Source organism: Anolis carolinensis, chromosome 4 (genome assembly GCF_035594765.1).
Source record: "Anolis carolinensis isolate JA03-04 chromosome 4, rAnoCar3.1.pri, whole genome shotgun sequence".
Lineage (NCBI taxonomy): Eukaryota > Metazoa > Chordata > Lepidosauria > Squamata > Dactyloidae > Anolis > Anolis carolinensis.
The window spans coordinates 204,467,647-204,486,227 of NC_085844.1; the positions used below are offsets into that span (position 1 = coordinate 204,467,647).

The window sequence follows — 18,581 nt, forward strand, 5'->3', positions numbered from 1 at the left end:
TTGCCCTCCCATGGGTCTGGATGATGTGGGGTACGGGGTGCTGGATTCTCCACACCACTCTCTGAAGAGGAGCACCACCACCGCTGCTAGCAGCCAGCAGTCTGATGGCGTGGTATGTGATATATTCCCTGCTTTTTGCCTCCCAGTGGAGTGCGTGGTATAAAAATAAATGACACCATTTCTTGCAAGAATAGTATAACATCATAAGCTGGTTGTACATATGTCACTGGCAACAGCATATTCTCCAACATTTCACAGATGAAATCCGGGATGTGTGCCAAGCAATGTCAAAGTATGGTCAAGGTTGAAGAAGACACAAGCAAAGAGAGATTGCAAGAGTTTGCTTTTGTCTGAATGCAAACTAGTTTTCACTTTAAACTCTGTTTCTACCAATTGAATTAAGCTGAGGACAAAGTGTAGAAGTGACAGGATATGAGAGAAATTATAACATTTAAAAGAAACTCAAAATGTAGGAAGACAGAACAATAATAAAAACCATCCCTTCCAAACAGGACAGTTGAAGGGTATGTCACAGCAGTGTGTGTACAGACTGAGAAAGAAATAAAAAGGAAAGAAGGAAGACCTAATCAACATCTGTCTATATTGAACTCATAGCAAAAGAATACAAACACATCACCAAATACAATATGTTTCCCACAGCATTATAATATAACTGAAAAGGGCATGGCTAAATGTGAATACCACAGCTTGTTCTTTTTGGCATGCTAAGGGTTGCTTTCATTTTATGAAACCTACTCTGTTCTTTGTAAGAAAAAACTGTGATTATATTGTAACATTTGGTTGGCAAAAAAGTCCTGGAGAAACTATCTGAGTGCCACACATATACAGTATACTCTTTTAGCTAGAAGAAATGTGCTACAATTGCAATGTAATGGAACCAGATACCTCCTTGTCTCTGAATAGGCAGCTACTTTAGAGAACAGCCTTTCAGCCACCATAAATAAATTCGAGGGAGAAAGGATGAAAAGCCTTCAAAAGATTATTCTCCAGCTATTTGGTGTTTGGATTTACAGCAGGCAATTTCAAGAGTTGTTGTGGCCTTGAGTCTTCCCATAGTGCATTTGACACTCCAAGCCTGCAGACAAAGTAAATAACTTGATTTCATTTATGGGACAAATTTAGAGATCAAAACAGATGGAGTTTCAGGACTGCTGGGCATTTTTGCCTCCAAGGTGAACTGTAATATGTGTTTGGAAGAATTAGATGGATACGTTTTTTCCCTCCTGATATCCAGACAATAATTGTTAACACAGGAATGCAACAGAGCAAATATAAAAATTCTAGGTGTCAACTATTTTCAGTGTTTTACTTACTAAAATGCTAGGAATTTCAGGACAGGGGGAAATGTATGTTAGAGAGCTGAGTTCATTGGGGGGGGGGGCAATGTGCTAATTTTGCCCTATTAATTATCCCGCACAGAAGGCTTAGCCTAAATATCACAAATGGCAGAATACACATTGTTGCAGATTCCACCATTAAAATGAGAATTTCCTGTTCTCTGACACCATAAACTGAGCACAAACTCTTAACTTCTGGAAGCAGAGTGGTTTGCTTTTTGAGGTTATCAGAAGAATACTCTTCAGGAGTAGCTCTTCTCTGGGCTTTGCTTTACTGAAGAAAGTGTAGAGTGTGGAGAAAAGGTGAGCTTTGCTAATAGATATGCAGAGCTGCACTTATCCCTAGAGGGTGAGGTTCTGGGTGGGTGGGACCAGGTAAAGAGTTTTTGTTCCCCATTGGTTGAGTAGTTTGGGTAACTGGAATCCTCCTGAGACATAAGACAAATAAAGACTCAAACTGATGGACACCACCTTAAATGGGCAGACATTTAGTGCTTTACCTGCTCTGCTTGTTGTAGTTTTTTAAAATCCTTGTAAAATTAGTTGTTCATTTCTTTTATCTTTATTTTCTTCTTTCTGTCAGTCTGAACACTTTTTCTTCCATTTCCTAAAACCAAATCAAGGGCTATTTACTTTCTTCTCTGTTTCAGTATCATTTTTTTAAAGCAAGATACTGTGATTTCTCTTTTCTTTCCTCTTTTTTTCTTTTCTTTTGAGAAAGAGGGCTTTGATATTATCTGGAACTATGCATGACTGAACAAAAGACAGGTAAGTAAATAGTTTTGCTACACTCTTTTAACAATCATCTGATATCAAGGTTTACTGGTGCTTCATGTCAGGCAGGGATTGGGAAGCATGTATGGTTCAGAATACGCTGGAAAGGATATACTAAAGTTGAATGCTTAAAGATAATTACTTACACTTAGGAATAAACCTAGTTAAGTAAGAAGAAACATATTTCAAAGTCAACATGCGGGGATTTTAAAATACTGGAAGAAAAAATGTGCTACTGGGGAGAGGAAGATACATAGAAAGGGGAATGTCAGAACAGATGCTATTTGCCATTTAAAATGTTTGCAGTTCTCTTTTTAATTAGCAAAAAAGAACATGCTAATTTATTTTTTACTATTTGTATAATATATGAACTCATTTATGATGCTTCTAGATGTACATTTCTGCAACTAAAATGAACTGTACTTATTGATAATGTTATGTGTATATATGTTTTTTCTCCACACACACACACACACATTCATTTTGATATATTCACAAAACTTTTGCTCTAAAGAAATTTGAGCATCCAAGATTTCATCTTCGAAAAGGATTGTTAACACATTCTCCATCCAGTTTACAAGCTGTGGATTAAGTTTGCTTTTTCTAAAAAAAGAATGATCAGAAGTTAGGCTGACTCTGAGAAACTAAAATTAATATGTTAAAAGTTGGTACATTTGTTCACCACTTTTGTTACTTTCTAACACTGTTTTCTGAAGTACATTCCAGACTATGAATCATGTATATCAGTTTAATTTAACTGAAAAAAGTTAACTTCTCATATTGCAAGGCATGGGGAATTCAGTGTTTTTGTTTTTTGACTAGAGCCTCTTTGACCTCCACATTTACAAGATGCTATTTCCATAAGAACCTGGGCATTCTTTCAAAAATGGAAGACATGGAAATTGCACATGTTTGTATATATAAACATAACCTGGAAATGGGTCAACAGCCACAACCCTGTCTCTCTTTCATTCTTTTCTTTCTACTCATAATATCAAGGCTTATGTTAGGGGAAATTTCAGATGAAACCTCTCATAAAGAGAACTGCACCTTACTGTAATATGCTATTCTAACACAAGTTGCAGATTTATCCTATTTTTCTAAACTGCAGCGCAACTGCATGCCTATTAGATAATCTACATTGCAGAATTATAACAGTTTGACACTACTTTAACTGCCATGGTTCCATCCTATAGAATCATGGGATTTGTCATTTGTTGTAGCATCAAGAGCTGCCTGATAGAGATGGTCAAATATCACACAAAACTGCAAATTCTAGAATTCCATAGCATTGATCAATAGCAGTAAATGTGGAGTCAATCTGATATAATTCTGCAGTGTGGATACCATATTCCAACACAGCAGGTTCAGTAGAATTTGACCTGTTCAATTCGCTACATAAATATTTGATTTGAGGCTGAAATTTGCACATGAAAAATTGTACTTAGATTAGCTTACACTAATCACTGGAAATTTTATATATGAAAAAAAATATCCAAAGGTTTGTGCATAGTAATATTTCAGCAATTGTCACAAGTTCTGTCTTTGAACTTGTGGAGCCTACTACAGCTATTTTTATGTGCACAGACAATTTCTATTCCAAGAAACCATGTAATAGAGATTTATTTGTCTTTACACTAGGAGAAAAATGTGTTAGGCAACAAGACCTTCCATCTGGAGATAGCTGTTAAGTTCACCCAAATTCCTCCAATATTCATTATATTCGTTCTTTTTCAAAGCTTTCTCTAGCAGCCCTTCCAGACAGGCCCTATATCCCAGGATCTGATCCCAGGTTTTCCGTTTATCCCAGATTATCTGGCACTGTGGACTCATATAATCCAGTTTAAAGAAGAAAACCTAGAATCCTGGGATATAGGGCCTGTCTGGAAGAGCCCTAAGATGTTAGAAACTGAGGCTGGGTTCCATAGAAAAGCCTATCTACATAATACAGTTCAGTATATAGTTTAAATGGTCCTTCATAAAGAAAAAAAGAATAGTTCTTAAGATGCAGACCTCTTGTGCAGCGAATTCCTTGCTTCCATAAAATTCTTCAAGTCATAAGTTTGTTAGCCAGAAACTTGTTTATCAGGCACTACTTTAACTGCCATGGTTCCATGAAATGTGTTTGTGCAATCATCTCCTTAGTGTCATTTTCTGTATAGGATTTAAGCTCCCAAGGGACCTGGCCTTGGAAAGGGTTAACACTGCTAATTGAGCTGAGAGGCAGGAGGCTGATCTCACTCCCAAGACTGGTAGGGACATGCCTAATGAAAAGGCAATTCAAAGAATTCAGGTTTGCAGGGAGGAATTTCAGCAGGTAGGTTCCTGCTCAGACCTTTTGTTTGTAAGAAGTTCCCAAAAGCTTTCAGACAAGTCTTGACATACCCAAGGGAGAGGCCTGCGACTGCAGGTTTGTACTTTAAAAGAAAAGCCTTCAAGCATTTTGAAGTCCTGTATCAGCACCTGGTTTAGTAACCAGAATTTAGAATCTGTACTTTCTGACATAACATATGTCATTATTGGGATGGGGGGTGGAAGAGTGAACTTTATAGCCACCCTGTATTCCTAAGTCAGTTTACTAAATCTTATTGCAAGCCATTCATCTGTATCCATCTTTCAAAAAACATTATAAATAATGTGACAAGGATTTCTTTCCCAAATCCCTTCATGAGAAGAGATAACTTTCTTTGGAAACATTAAGAACTTTCAATTAATTATGTGCCTGTATACCTGGAAACAAGTATCATTACATTCATTGGCCTTGTTCTCAAGTATGTGTGCATAGGTTCAGAATGGAGGAAAGTTGATGGAACTCACTTGAAATTTAGAGAAAAATGGCCTCATTTTTGTGCTTTATTGCAAATGCTATGATATATTGGTGAAGCAATTTAATTTCTCTGTGCTTCAGGTTAACACCTTACAATGGAAGGAAGAATGGGCTCTCTCCTCCCTCCCCAGACAAACTGTTGGGATAAATCGGGCTGTGAGCTATGATCATGTAAGTTTGAAGTACAACCCATTAAATTCATTGGAACTTGCTTCTAAGTAAGCATACCTAGGACTGGAATATTAATCAATAACTGGGAATTGTAAAAAAAAATTAAGGTCTTTGTAACTGTCATGTTCTCTTGTCCTCCTCTGGCAAATGGAAGTAATTATTTCTTTCTCACAGTGATTTTTGTAAGATGCATTTGAACTCATTTCTCATACACTTTTTGTCCATTTCTTTTATTCGTTGCTTTGTAGCAAATCAATTTAATGATTAGGAATCAATATAAATTGCATCCTGAGACGGAAGCATCTATTCAATATCCAAGAATGATTGTTAAATAAAATTTTCTACAATTAAGTCAAAATGCTGTGAAATAAAGACAACTCATGTTATCACAAAGGTTCGAAAGGATGATTTGGTCTTTCTGAAATAGAGATCATTTGATCTCATTGAATATAGCACTTACATCCACAATGAATGACATTTCCCTTTCTAGGATATCATTTTGAATATCTCTTGTTCATATGCTTTTCTTTTATTGGATCTTTTTCTGGATAAGATCACTGGAGTGATAGACCCATTTTCTTCTGTATTTCCACAGGGCCATTCAATGGCAGGTCTATCTGTCAAGTTCTTTGGGCACATCTACTTCCCCCACCCTGTGTCCCAGATATAAAAAGCTATCTGCCATAAAGTGACAGTAGTTTCACTATACAGCAAAAATGATGGAGAAAATATCTGCTATTGACTTATTTATTTCCATCTATATCTCATACCTGTGACCAGGAAACTTTAGTATCTTTGTCCAATATTGTCCTATTTAACAAGAGTAGCCAGCTACCCTCACCGATTTATGGTGATTCACATAGCCATTGTGCACATGAACCCATAGGTAGTATTTTGCCAGCTTATTAAAAGGCAGTGGCATCAGCAGGGATTTCACTTTGGACCCGTTAGGCATCTGACATCCCTGTAGATTTATGACTAAAAATAACAGTTTAGTGTGAAAACAGCAACTATTTGAATTTACCCTGAGAAACTATTTGAGACAGGATTAGAAAGCAAGCCTTTACATTTTCCTTGGGGCTTGTTTATAGCAAGTGTTATCTAATTCTTTGCCTACAGATGTTCATCCATTCCAATATGTTGGCGATCTCTGGCTGTGAGAATAGATGAGCTTACAGAGACAAATGTTTCAAGGTTGTTCAGGAGTTGCCTAATGCCTTCCACTCTCAGAATGTCATGTGGACTTGCTTTAGAATTTCTTCATTGCTGTTAAGAGTTCACACTAAAAGGATAAATCTGCAAAGGACAACTGAAAAACCAAATCTATTGGCCCTGTGCACTAAAAGGGAATATGACATAGTGGTGAAATAGCTTGCAGTGTATGTAAAAAAAACCTAACCAAGTAGTTTACAGAACAAAGAACTGCTCATAAGGCTGTACAACAATCATTTTAAACATTATTTCCCTTCAGCTGTAATTTGAAATACAGTTTTTACCTTTGTACACTGTATTTTGTTCTCATGATATATTCTGTTTTTCACAGTTCTCCAAGCAAACAAAGAATATTCCATGAGTTCTATTGTCCTTCATTCCACCGGAGTCTGTCTCATATCTAATCAGATTTCAGTGGAGTGAAGCACAAGAGACATGGAGTTGAATCCACTGAGACTTCAGTTTGACTGCAGAAAGCAATATGCTGTACTAAAACAGTCAGAAGAAGTCTGCCTCAATATACACTGTGCTGGGAAATGGTAATATAGGGGGAAAAAGAGTAACATTTTAGTGGCGTATGTGTACCTTGAAATGTTTGGCAGAAAATGTTTTGAAACTCTATTTATGACATATTTCTAATTTTTTTTCTCTCTCTTTCATGTGTTAAAAAGGAATGATTTCTTGAGAATTTAAATGCCCTAAAGTCAATTGTGGAGCTTCTTTCCAAATCCATCTGAACAAGTTTTACATGAATCGAAAAAAAGGTGCTGAGGAAATGCATTCTCTTGTGATAAAATGCAATTTTCCAAGCCCTGTACCAAAGTGATTTGATATATCATGAATGTTTTGATCTGTACATAATATTCTATTCCTGGCCAACAATGTGCTGCCTTCTATAACTCATTTTTCATTCTCTTTTTTGGAATTGGTACCTTTTGGAAGCAAATGACACAATTAAATTCTTACATGTTTTATATTAGAACTGTGATCTGATGCTGCCTGCAATAATCATGTTTGCTTTTTATAATCATGTTTTCCCAAGGATTGTGAGTAGTTAATTGTAGGCAGGCAAGCTTTGCCTTTATTTCTGTTGCCTTGTCTGAGGAGGTCTCACATTTCTGGCATGCTGCTGTTATCATCATCTCATTTTTCCCCAGATTAGGACTCAAGGCAGCTTACAATTAACAATTAGAAAGGCATAGTCACAAGAAACAAAGGTGAAAACACGATTAATTAATTAAAAAAAAACTTTGGATTAAACATGTGTAAATATAAAAACACACACCAGAACAATAGTTGCCAGTTTCCAGCATATTGTGTAAGATGGACCTTATCAAATGCCTGTTGGAATAGCAAAGTCTTTGCTTGCCTAAGAAAAGAAAGTTGGAATCATCAGTTTTACTTCTCTGAGAAGGGAATTCCAGAGCCATGGGGCAGCCACCGAGAAGGCCCTCTCATACATTCCCACCTGATCTACTTGTGCGGGTGGTAGGACAGAAGAAAGGACCTTTCCAGAAGACCTCAAACCATGGATTAGTTTGTAAGGGAGAAGTGAGTCCTTCAAATAATCTGAGCCATGAAGGATTTTAAATAACCAACAGTTTGCATTCTGCTCAGAAATAGACACAGGTAGCCAAGTGGATTTGTTGCAACAAGAAAGCTGTGTGTTCCATTTAGATATGATGGCCATTTGTAATAACGGAAACATAAATCATTTCTCCACTGAAAGCTCCTAGAATTGTTAAGCCGGGGCTCATAATATAGCATTTACATCACATGCCTATATTGTCTGCTTAGAAGTCCTATTGAGTTCAATGGGGTTTAATTCTGATATGTGAGTGTATAGAATTGCAAGCCTTAAAGTGTCAGTGCAAAATCTGCAAAGGTTAATGCAGTTAAAAATATTTGACAGGTAAAAATGTTTCATCTCACTAATTGTTCAACAGATGTTATGTCCTTTTCATAGATTTAACCTCCCTGAGAGACACAAGCAAAAAAAGATAAGGACCGGCAGAGCTTTAAAAATACCAAATCATTGCTTTTCACCATGGCTATGAATTATCTCCTTGGATAGATTTAACACTGTGTTCCAAAAATTATGCTGTATTTTTTATCTCACTTTCTGCCTGTTTTTTATTTTACAGTGGATCTGGGGTGGGAAGGAATCCAAAGCCTACATGATGTGATCTGCCTTCCACAAGCTCAGCAATATTCTGTGTTAAATATGACAATGTGCTATTTTTTAAAATCAAAGCAATTATCTGTTTCAACAAATCCAGTCTCATTTATGTTGTGACTGACAATCTATAAAAATTGGATTCCTGGATATCTTTAAAGATACCATTCTAAAACCACAAGATTTCTCAGTACAACATAACTGTTAATTATGTATCACTTACATGTACATTTTGCAAACATGGTGTCCCAACTTAATCCTCTCAACAACCCTATGGACAATATCAAGCAAAGATGAACTGGGCAAAAAGGGCACTCATTGCATGCCATTATTCAGTAGCAATTTGACCATGTTCTGTCAATTTCAGATGCATCGTTTTCTAAAGAATGGAAAGTTGCTTTTAAGAAGAATTAGCATAACAGAATGTTAAAGCCATGCATATCTGAGATGGTGCTCTAGATCCCATGCTCTGCTCTGAATTATTGCGCCACATTAGGGCCCTTTCTACACTGTCAATAGTGCCTTTATGTATATGTAGTGGGACCGTGAAAAGATACAAAATTTTTATAATAAAATAAATAAAGAGATGGAAAAACTAATAGGGCAAAATGTAGAGCTGAATAAAATATACTTTTTATTCAGAAAATTGATGGCAAGGGTAGCACTAACAATGGGCAGATATCATAAAATATATGATAGAAGCAGCTCAAGCTATCATAACTGGAGACAAGTGGCTGATAAGTGTGGAATTTGGAATGGTAAGTAAATAAGACACATATCGAGAAAAAATGTAAAGCAGAATTTAATTATTGGGATTTGTATTACTCTATTTGTGTTAACAATCAATTAATACAAAAATTAAAATATAAAATCCAGATTATCTGCTTCCAACTGGATTATATGGCAGTGTAGACTCATACAATCCAGTTCAACGCCGATAATTTGGATTATCTGCTTTGATAATCTGGATTATATGGCAGTGTAGAAGGAGCCTAACAATCTTTTATTGGTTTAGACATCTCAAAAAGATAAGACCAAGACTCTTAACTACTATTAATATTAGGATACATTCTCACATAATTTAGATAAATTCACTAGAACTTATTTAGAAAAGTTCACGAGAGCCAATATGGTGAGCTGCTTTATGTGTTAGACACTGATGCTGGAGATCCCCATGCAGCCATGGAAACCAACTGGAAAACATTGGACACATTACACTCATCCTCAGAGAGGGTCAAAGGAAATCACCTCCCAACCACATGATAGGTTCATTTTAGGGTCACCATAAAATGGAAATTACTTGAAGATACCCAACAACAAAATCAATCCAGTGCATTAAATCCCTAAAACCACTTTTGCCTGATTTGAAGTCAATCTAGTTATGTTCTTGACCACAGAAAGAAACCGACTACATTGACTGCTTAATCTGAGGCTTATCTGGCATGGTAAATGTTGAACAGGCCCTGGGATGGTTAAACCTCCACCTCATTCCCCATCCCCAGCCATTGTGAAGGCAGGAGGGAGTCCTGACCATCCAGTGGCACCAAATCTAGTTCAACAATACCCAGACTTCTAAGCAGACAATACCTAATGGCCATCCTTACCATTCCCTCCTATTCTCCTAATTGCAGTGGCCAATGAGTCATGGATGCTTGTCATATGCAGTAACCTCAGTCAGGAGATAAGAAATTGCCCCTCCTCTAGCCCCTCTCTTCTCCGGTCACTTCATTGCATTAAGAGATGAGCAACCAGCATAACCCATCACACCCACTGGCCACTGTGAGTGACATCTCATCTCAGGGAAGATGAGATGGCTGGGTAAACAGTTGTGACCAATTCCATCTCAGAACTACTGTTTAATTGGACCTAGAACTACAATTAGCTTTAGATTCTGGGGGAGAAGTCAGAGTAACCGGCAAATTCAGTTAACGTGGTTCAAAGCCTCATTAAGCAGCTTTGGCCCACATTAACCTGGATTTCACTTAGTCATCACGAAGCTGATTTGCTGGCCCTTCACACTAGGTGGTCACTGGAGATGTGCCCCTAGGTGGGGATGAATTAATGTATAACAGATGCAAATTTTTCACATCCATCAATTAACCTAATGAAATGGGAGAGACCCCTTAAGAAAATATAACTATTATGATTCGGGGGGGGGGGGGGGTCTTGAATTTCTTCTAATAGTGTGGTCTTCATTTCTAGGTATGTAGGAATTATATTAACATTGCCAGATAATTTTATTTTCTTTAAAGTTTAAAATGCAGAAAACATATTAGAAATGTCCCCGGTGGTGCACTGCATTCCAGCAGGACTGATGACTTGAAGGTTGGGTTACTGACCTGAAGATTGCCGGGGAGAGCACAGATGAGCTCGCTCTGTCAGCTCCAGCTCCATGCAGGGACATGAGAGAAGCCTCCCACAAGGATGGCAAAAAGATCAAAACATCCAGCCATCCCCTGGGCAACGTCCTTGCAAACAGCCAATTGTCTCACACCAGAAGCGACTTGCAGTTTTTTAAGTTACTCCTGACATAAAAAAGAAGTGCACATAACTTCATAAAAAGCCCAGTAAAGGCATAAACAACCTAAGTATCATTTACATTTTCAAATTGTATTTAGACATAAAATATGAATCCCAAGATTCCGTAGGATGGAGACATTATCCTTGCAGTGATTATGATTATGTGTAATGCTTAATCCAGTCAATAAATCAATTTTACTTAGCCCTTAGCCTTATAAGATGTTCATTAATGGATGTTCCTTAAAAACTACTTAAAGTGGCAGTTGAAAAGAAAAAGGAATCAATTGATCTATATGTGTCATTTTTGTAAACGTAAATGCATACTTCATATGTGTTCTAGAAAATCAGATGTACACTAGTGTTCACCCTTCTCTAGATTTTTAATGATGTCCAGACATCTTTAAGTTCCTTTTCTTACAACTAATAGCCAAACCAGCTTTATCATTAGGCTAACTGAGGCAATTGGATCAGGGAATCGCCAGCAGCAGCTTCCATTTGTTCTCCATTAACTCTCCCTCTATCTCCTTCTGCTAGATAAAAGAGCTGTTTTTCTACACAATCTATTTTGGGCTCCTTAAATTATCTAACTGCCTGAGGCGTGGTGGACAGTACTATTCCACTGATGTGCTAAAGACAGATCCAACTGCCAGTCTAGTCAGTTTTTCTATACTTGTTCTTCATCTCAAGCAGCAAACAGTTTTACCTTGTCTCTGCTGATGGCCTAATACCCAAGTGTTTTATAATTTTGAAGCTCTTATTGTTAGGTCTTGTCCCTTCTCAGACAACCAAGGGAGTTGGGATAATGTCTAGAAAACTGACTGATCAAATTTCAAAGTGCTGAATTTAGTCAAGATCAAATGAATGAGCCTGGGTACATCTGACAATATCATGCATTTAGACATATGATTTAACCTCTTTGAAAACACATATTTTGCTGAAATTCTCCATATAACACCAACAGTATATCCACTGGGATTCTGCATTATCTTGGTAGAGTGTAAATTTGCCTCTATCTACCTCTGCCTCCTTTCCTCCTGCCAATACACAACTTACTGTCCAGCTGTCAGTGCCCTTTCCCTTGGAGGATTATATCCTGTTTGTGCATCTAGCTTCAGAAACCATGTACTGCTAGGGACACTATGTGGCTGGCAAGGTGCACACAGCAATATAAGAAAGAAATGTTGTGTGAAGTTCCTTCTGCAATTATCTTTTTAAAAATTATATGTAGGAACAATCACTAAAAGATGTCAACCAACATTTCTTGGTTTTCTGTTTGCATAGCTACAAAAATTAAGAAACCACCAGGGCCGGTCCAACAATGGAGGCCGTTTAAGCGGCCGCTTCGGGCGCACGTCAAGGGGGGCGCTGTTGAGGCTCCCTCTCGCACTCCTCGTCCCACTCGCGCATCTCTCGCACTCGTCCCACTCGCACTCTGCTCAATCGCGCCCCTCTCGCACTCGGCCCACTCACGCCTCTCTCACACTCGGCCCACTCACGCATCTCTCTCACTCGGCCCACTCGCGCCCCTCTCGCACTCCTCGGCCCAATCGCGCATCTCTCGCACTCGTCCCACTCGCGGCCCTCTCGCACTCTGCTCAATCGCGCCCCTCTCGCACTCGGCCCACTCACGCCTCTCTCACACTCGGCCCACTCACGCATCTCTCTCACTCGGCCCACTCGCGCCCCTCTCGCACTCGGCCCACTCACGCATCTCTCTCACTCGGCCCACTCACGCCCCTCTCGCACTTGGCCCACTCACGCCTCTCTCGCACTCGGCCCACTCGCACCTCTCTCTCACTCGGCCCACTCGCGCCTCTCTCTCACTCGGCCCACTCACACCCCTCTTGCACTCGGCCCACTCACGCCTCTCTCTCACTCGTCCCACTCATGCCCCTCTCGCACTCGGCCCACTCACGCCTCTCTCGCACTCGGCCCACTCGCACCTCTCTCTCACTCGGCCCACTCACTCCCCTCTCGCACTCGGCCCACTCACGCATCTCTCTCACTCGGCCCACTCACGCCCCTCTTGCACTCGGCCCACTCACGCCTCTCTCGCACTCGGCCCACTCACGCCCCTCTCGCACTCGGCCCACTCACGCATCTCTCTCACTCGGCCCACTCACGCCCCTCTCGCACTCGGCCCACTCGCGCCTCTCTCTCACTCGGCCCACTCGCGCCTCTCTCTCACTCGGCCCACTCACGCCCCTCTCGCACTCGGCCCACTCACGCCTCTCTCGCACTCGGCCCACTCGCACCTCTCTCTCACTCGGCCCACTCGCGCCTCTCTCTCACTCGGCCCACTCACACCCCTCTTGCACTCGGCCCACTCACGCATCTCTCTCACTCGGCCCACTCACGCCCCTCTCGCACTCGGCCCACTCACGCATCTCTCTCACTCGGCCCACTCACGCCCCTCTCGCACTCGGCCCACTCACGCCTCTCTCGCACTCGGCCCACTCACGCCCCTCTAGCACTCGGCCCACTCACGCCTCTCTCGCACTCGGCCCTCTCGCCCTTGCAGCCCTCTTGCCCCTGAACAAGACCTGAGGCCAGGCCTCTGGGCCTGCTGCTCCATCTGCACCCTTCCTGGATTCCTCCCGCAACGCCCGGCAGCCCTCCGAGGCTGGAAGGAGCTCTGGCAGGTCGAGCAGGCCTGTGCCCCTGCCATGCACCTCCTTGGGGACCCTCTCAGCCATAAAGACGGGGCAGGTAGGAACCCGTCCCTGTTCCCAGCATTTCGCCAGGCATGTCTCCAGGGCAGGCCTGGGCCAACTTGGCAACTGAGGGGGGAAATGGAGGGGCCTGAGGCTGGGTTGCTGCAGGTTTTTCAGCTGCCTGGCCATGTTCCAGAAGCTGGAACATGTGGGCCTACTCCTAGGATTTATAGTTTCCTAAGGCCCCTTCTTCACAGCCATAGAAGACAGATTATCAAGGCAGATAATCCACATTTTCTGCTTTGAACCAGATTATATGCATCCACACAGCCATATATTCCAGTTCAGAGCAGATAGTCTGGATTTTATATGGCAGGGTATGGGTTCTTCTACATAACCATATAATTGAGATTATGAAGGCAGATAATCCAGGTCATATGCACTGAACCGGATTACATGCATCCATACAGCCATATAATCCAGTTCAGAGCAGATAGTCTGGATCTTATATGGCAGGGTATGGGTTCTTCTACATAACCATATAATTCAGATTATCAACGCAGATAATCCACATTATCTGTCTTGAACTGGGTTATCTGAGTCTACACTCCCATATAATCCAGTTCAAAGCAGATAACCTGCATTTTATATGGCAATACAGAAAGGGCCTAAGGGTATATTGTAGTGTATATTGTAGTGGTGTACTTCAGAGGGATGCATATATCTCACCAAAGGGCAGCTGCACTTTGGAATTAATGCAGTTTGACTCCAATTTCATTGCCATGGCTCAATGCTATGAAACCCTGGGAATTGTAGTTTTATAAGGTCTTTAAACCTTCTCTGCCAAATAGTTTAGATGCCTCACCGAACTATAACTCCCAGGATTCCATAGCATTGAGCCGTGGCAGTGAAAGTGGAGTCAAACTATGTTAATTCCACGGTGCCTCACTTCTTCCAATGGAGAAATAAAGATACAAGTGCCAGTTAAGTCCAGTGGATTTCTTTATTCATACCAGGGGTCCCCAAACTTTTTAAACAGGGGGCCAGTTCACGATCCTTCGGACTGTTGGAGGGCCAGACTATAGTTGGCCACCGAGCAATAATAAATAAATATCTAAATAAATAAATAAATAATAACAATAACAATAAAAAAGAGGGTTGGAAGACACCCTTTGGGCCATTGAGTCCAATCCCCTTCTGCTTTGTGCATCGAAAGCACAAACAAAGCACCCCTGACAGATGACCACCCAGCGTCAATGTGAAGAAGAAGAAGAAGAAGAAGAAGAAGAAGAAGAAGAAGAAGAAGAAGAAAGAGGTTTGGAAGAGACCCCTTGTGCCATTTAGTCCAACCCCCTTCTGCCTGTGTGCACTAAAAGCACAAGCAAAGCATCCCTGATAGATGGCCACCCAGCCTCAATAATAAAAATAATAATAATAATAATAATAATAATAATAATAATAATAATAATAATAGGATTGGAAGAGACCCCTTGGGCCATTTAGTTCAACCCCCTTCTGCCTGTGTGCACCAAAAGCACAAGCAAAGCATCCCTGATAGATGGCCACCCAGCCTTAATAATAATAATAATAATAATAATAATAATAATAATAATAATAATAATAGGATTGGAAGAGACCCCTTGGGCCATTTAGTCCAACTACCTTCTGTCTCTGTGCACCAAAAGCACAAGCAAAGCATCCCTGATAGATGGCCACCCAGCCTCAATATTAATAATAATAATAATAATAATAATAATAATAATAATAATAAAAATAAAAATAATGGTTGTAAGAGAAGAAGAGACCCCTTGGGTTACTTAGCCCAACCCCCTTCTGCCCTTGTGCTGTGGGGCTGGATAAATGGCTTCGATGGGCCGCATCCGGCCCCCGGGCCTTAGTTTGGGGACCCCTGATTCATACCATATGGAGAGGGGCAGATTTCTCGCCCTTTTCATGATATTGTTTAAACTTCCACTCTATGTCTAATTTTTGTTTTGTGTAAGGTAAAGGTAAAGGTTTCCCCTGACGTTAAGTCCAGTCATGTCTGACTCTGGGGGTTGGTGCTCATCTCCATTTCTAAGCCAAAGAGCCAGTGTTGTCCGTAGACACCTCCAAGGTCATGTGGCCAGCATGACTGCATGGAGCACCGTTACCTTCCCGCCGGAAGTGGTACCTATTGATCTACTCACATTGGCATGTTTTCGAACTACTAGGTTGGCAAAAGCTGGAGCTAACAGCGGGCGCTCATTTCGCTCCCGGGATTTGAACCTGGGACCTTTCGGTCTGCAAGTTCAGCAGCTCAGTGCTTTAACACACTTCGCTACCGGGGCTCCTTTTTGTTTTGTGTATTTTATGGAAATATGTTTCCATATGTATATTTTACGGAGTGTTTTTAAATTATTATGTGTTCTAGCAATGTTGTCAACCGTCTTGAGCGGGTAAGAAATAAAATTATCATTATCATTATTGAGTTGCTGTGCATTTTCTGGGCTGTCTGGCCATGCTCCAGAAGCATTCTCTCCTGACATTTCACCCACATCTATGGCAGGCATCCTCAGAGGTTGTGAGGTTGAGGCAAGTGTGAATGTTGCAGTTGGCCACCTTGATTAGCATTGAATGTCCCTCACATATTCATAGCTGGCTGCTTCCTGCCTGAGGGAATCTTTGTTGGGTGGTGTTAGCTGGCCCTGATTGTTTCATGTCTGGAATTCCCCTGTTTTTGAGTGTTCTTTTTTTACTGTCCTGGTTTTATTTATTTATTTATTTATTTCCCATACTTGTGTCCCGCCCTTCTCACCCTGAAGAGGACTCAGGGTAGCCTCACAACTGCCAACAATTCGATATCCGATTGTTTTGGGGGGGCGCCAAAATTCTGTTCGCTTACACTTGAAAATTACCTTGGGCCGGCCCTGGAAACCACACATGTTTATTCCAAGTGAACTGATATATGGTATTGGATTTGTATTAATCATACATTTTCCGTATTCTCATTAAAGAATCTTATCCTTAAAACAAAATATTAATCCCATATTTTTTGTAAAAAAAAAAAACCAACCCTTTAATCCTTAAAAAGAAAATCAACTGTTATTTTAATCCCTGTGCATTCCTGATCTAGAAGAAGAAGAAGAAGAAGAAGAAGAAGAAGAAGAAGAAGAAGAAGAAGAAGAAGAAGAAGAGGAGGAGGAGGAGGAGGAGGAGGAGGAGCCACATATGTGCCAATCAGGATATGAGTTTTGTTTTTATTCTTCAAAGTCTCTCAAAGAGGCTTATAGGGGTCCTATGAAGATGCCCTTGGAAATGATTTCTGGTGAAGATTAATGATGTGTTTAATCAAAATAAAGCAGCAACATTTGAACCTTTTGTCCACCTTTTACAGAAGCAAAGCATAGGACCCAGCCATAAGCAGACAATGACTGGATCACATAACAAGTTGCTCTCCAATCAGGTCTTGTTAGATAACACTCAACTAGTACTTCAGAATTGTTGGATAGAACATGTATGTTACAAATAATTTAAAAGGATTCGTCATAATACTTTCTTAAAATTAGAAGAGAGTGTTGATAAGGTCCTTTGATCATTCAGAACCCATTCCCACTCAGACTAGACCACTACAGATTACACCCTCTCATATACACACACTATAGCCTCAAATACTTTGAAATGTATATCTTGGACGAAATGTGCTAGAGTACTTTTTATTAAAAGAGGCAGCATGATGAAGTGGTTGGAGTGTAGGACTACTCTGGAAACCAGGAATTGGCCATGGAAACCCATTGGGTTATCTTGAGTGAATCACATATTCTTTGCTCCAGCAAACCCTGTGATAGAGCTTCTTTAGGGTCGTCATAAGTCAGAAATTACTTGAAGGCACAACAACAACAATCACCATTTTTAATGAAATATCCAGCCAGCTTATATACAATGCTGGTCCAAGACATTTTTGAGACAGAACCTGTTGCAGAGCAAAACATATTTCCTCTCCGTCATCCAAATTAAGTTACATAACAACCAATGCCATACAAATAATTTCGGATAATGAGAAAGAAAATCCCGTGAAGTTTTCCTTTCCATTTGCTTTTCTTTCATGAACTTTCAAGTCTGCTGCTAGTGCAGTCCATACGTGCTACCTAAAGCTAGGGGCAGTCAGATCTGATGTTATAACAAAAGGCAAAACTGAAGATACTGTCCTCTTGCAAAGATCAACCTTCTGAAGTTCTTACAAGCACAAGAGCTGCATTTTTGCAGTGCTCAGAAACAAGCGACAATTTAGATTTCTTAAAAAATAGAATATTAAAGCGATAGATCCCAAAATGACACTCATTATGTAAGCTGCAACCCTCACTGTATACCTTCCTACTGTCCCAATTGTAAGTAATCTTTGGTTGTCCCACATTTTCAGCTGCTTTTAAATGCATTTTTCTTTTTCCTCTTTCCAGTTTGCCCTTTGTCCTCAGCTTGCTTCAAAGTAGTTTACACCAAATTCAGCACACTCTACATGTCCAGGTTTTCACCCATGAAATGTTGGAAGGTTGCATCATTATTCTCAAGAACGCTCCAAAGTAAAATGTCAAAATTTATGACTCCTATCCAGAATTGCCACTACAAAATTTGCATGTTCATTTGTGATATGTCACATTCATTTGGAACGCAGATCCAGCAAACCTTAAAATTTCAAATTACATAACTGCTTTGATTTGTGTTATTTTAGGCAATTCTATTGATAAGCAGAATTTATCCCTAGAGCCTAAGGGGAGTTAATACATAGATGTCGCAGAGTTCACTGGTCTCTTTCTAAAGCCTGATGATTACTGACATTTTCAGATCTAATTTTACAGAAGAACTAATAACCATGACACCAGAAGGAAAAGCAACTTTTGAAATGATGCAAG

At 40.3% G+C, this 18,581-nt stretch overlaps 1 protein-coding gene and 1 non-coding gene across 2 annotated transcripts; both read left to right on the forward strand.

Moving 5' to 3' along the window:
• Positions 1–1,799: 1,799 nt before the first annotated feature.
• Positions 1,800–16,709, forward strand: LOC107982805 (uncharacterized). The gene is made up of 2 exons (XM_062978636.1): positions 1,800–2,126; positions 5,041–16,709. Exon 2 carries the CDS (start codon positions 12,283–12,285, stop codon positions 13,507–13,509), a length of 1,227 nt encoding a protein of 408 aa, XP_062834706.1. The 5' UTR covers positions 1,800–2,126; positions 5,041–12,282; the 3' UTR covers positions 13,510–16,709.
• On the forward strand, positions 6,704–6,778 carry mir205a (microRNA mir-205a). The gene has a single exon (NR_129914.1). It is a non-coding gene; the product is annotated as a microRNA mir-205a (primary transcript).
• Positions 16,710–18,581: the final 1,872 nt, after the last annotated feature.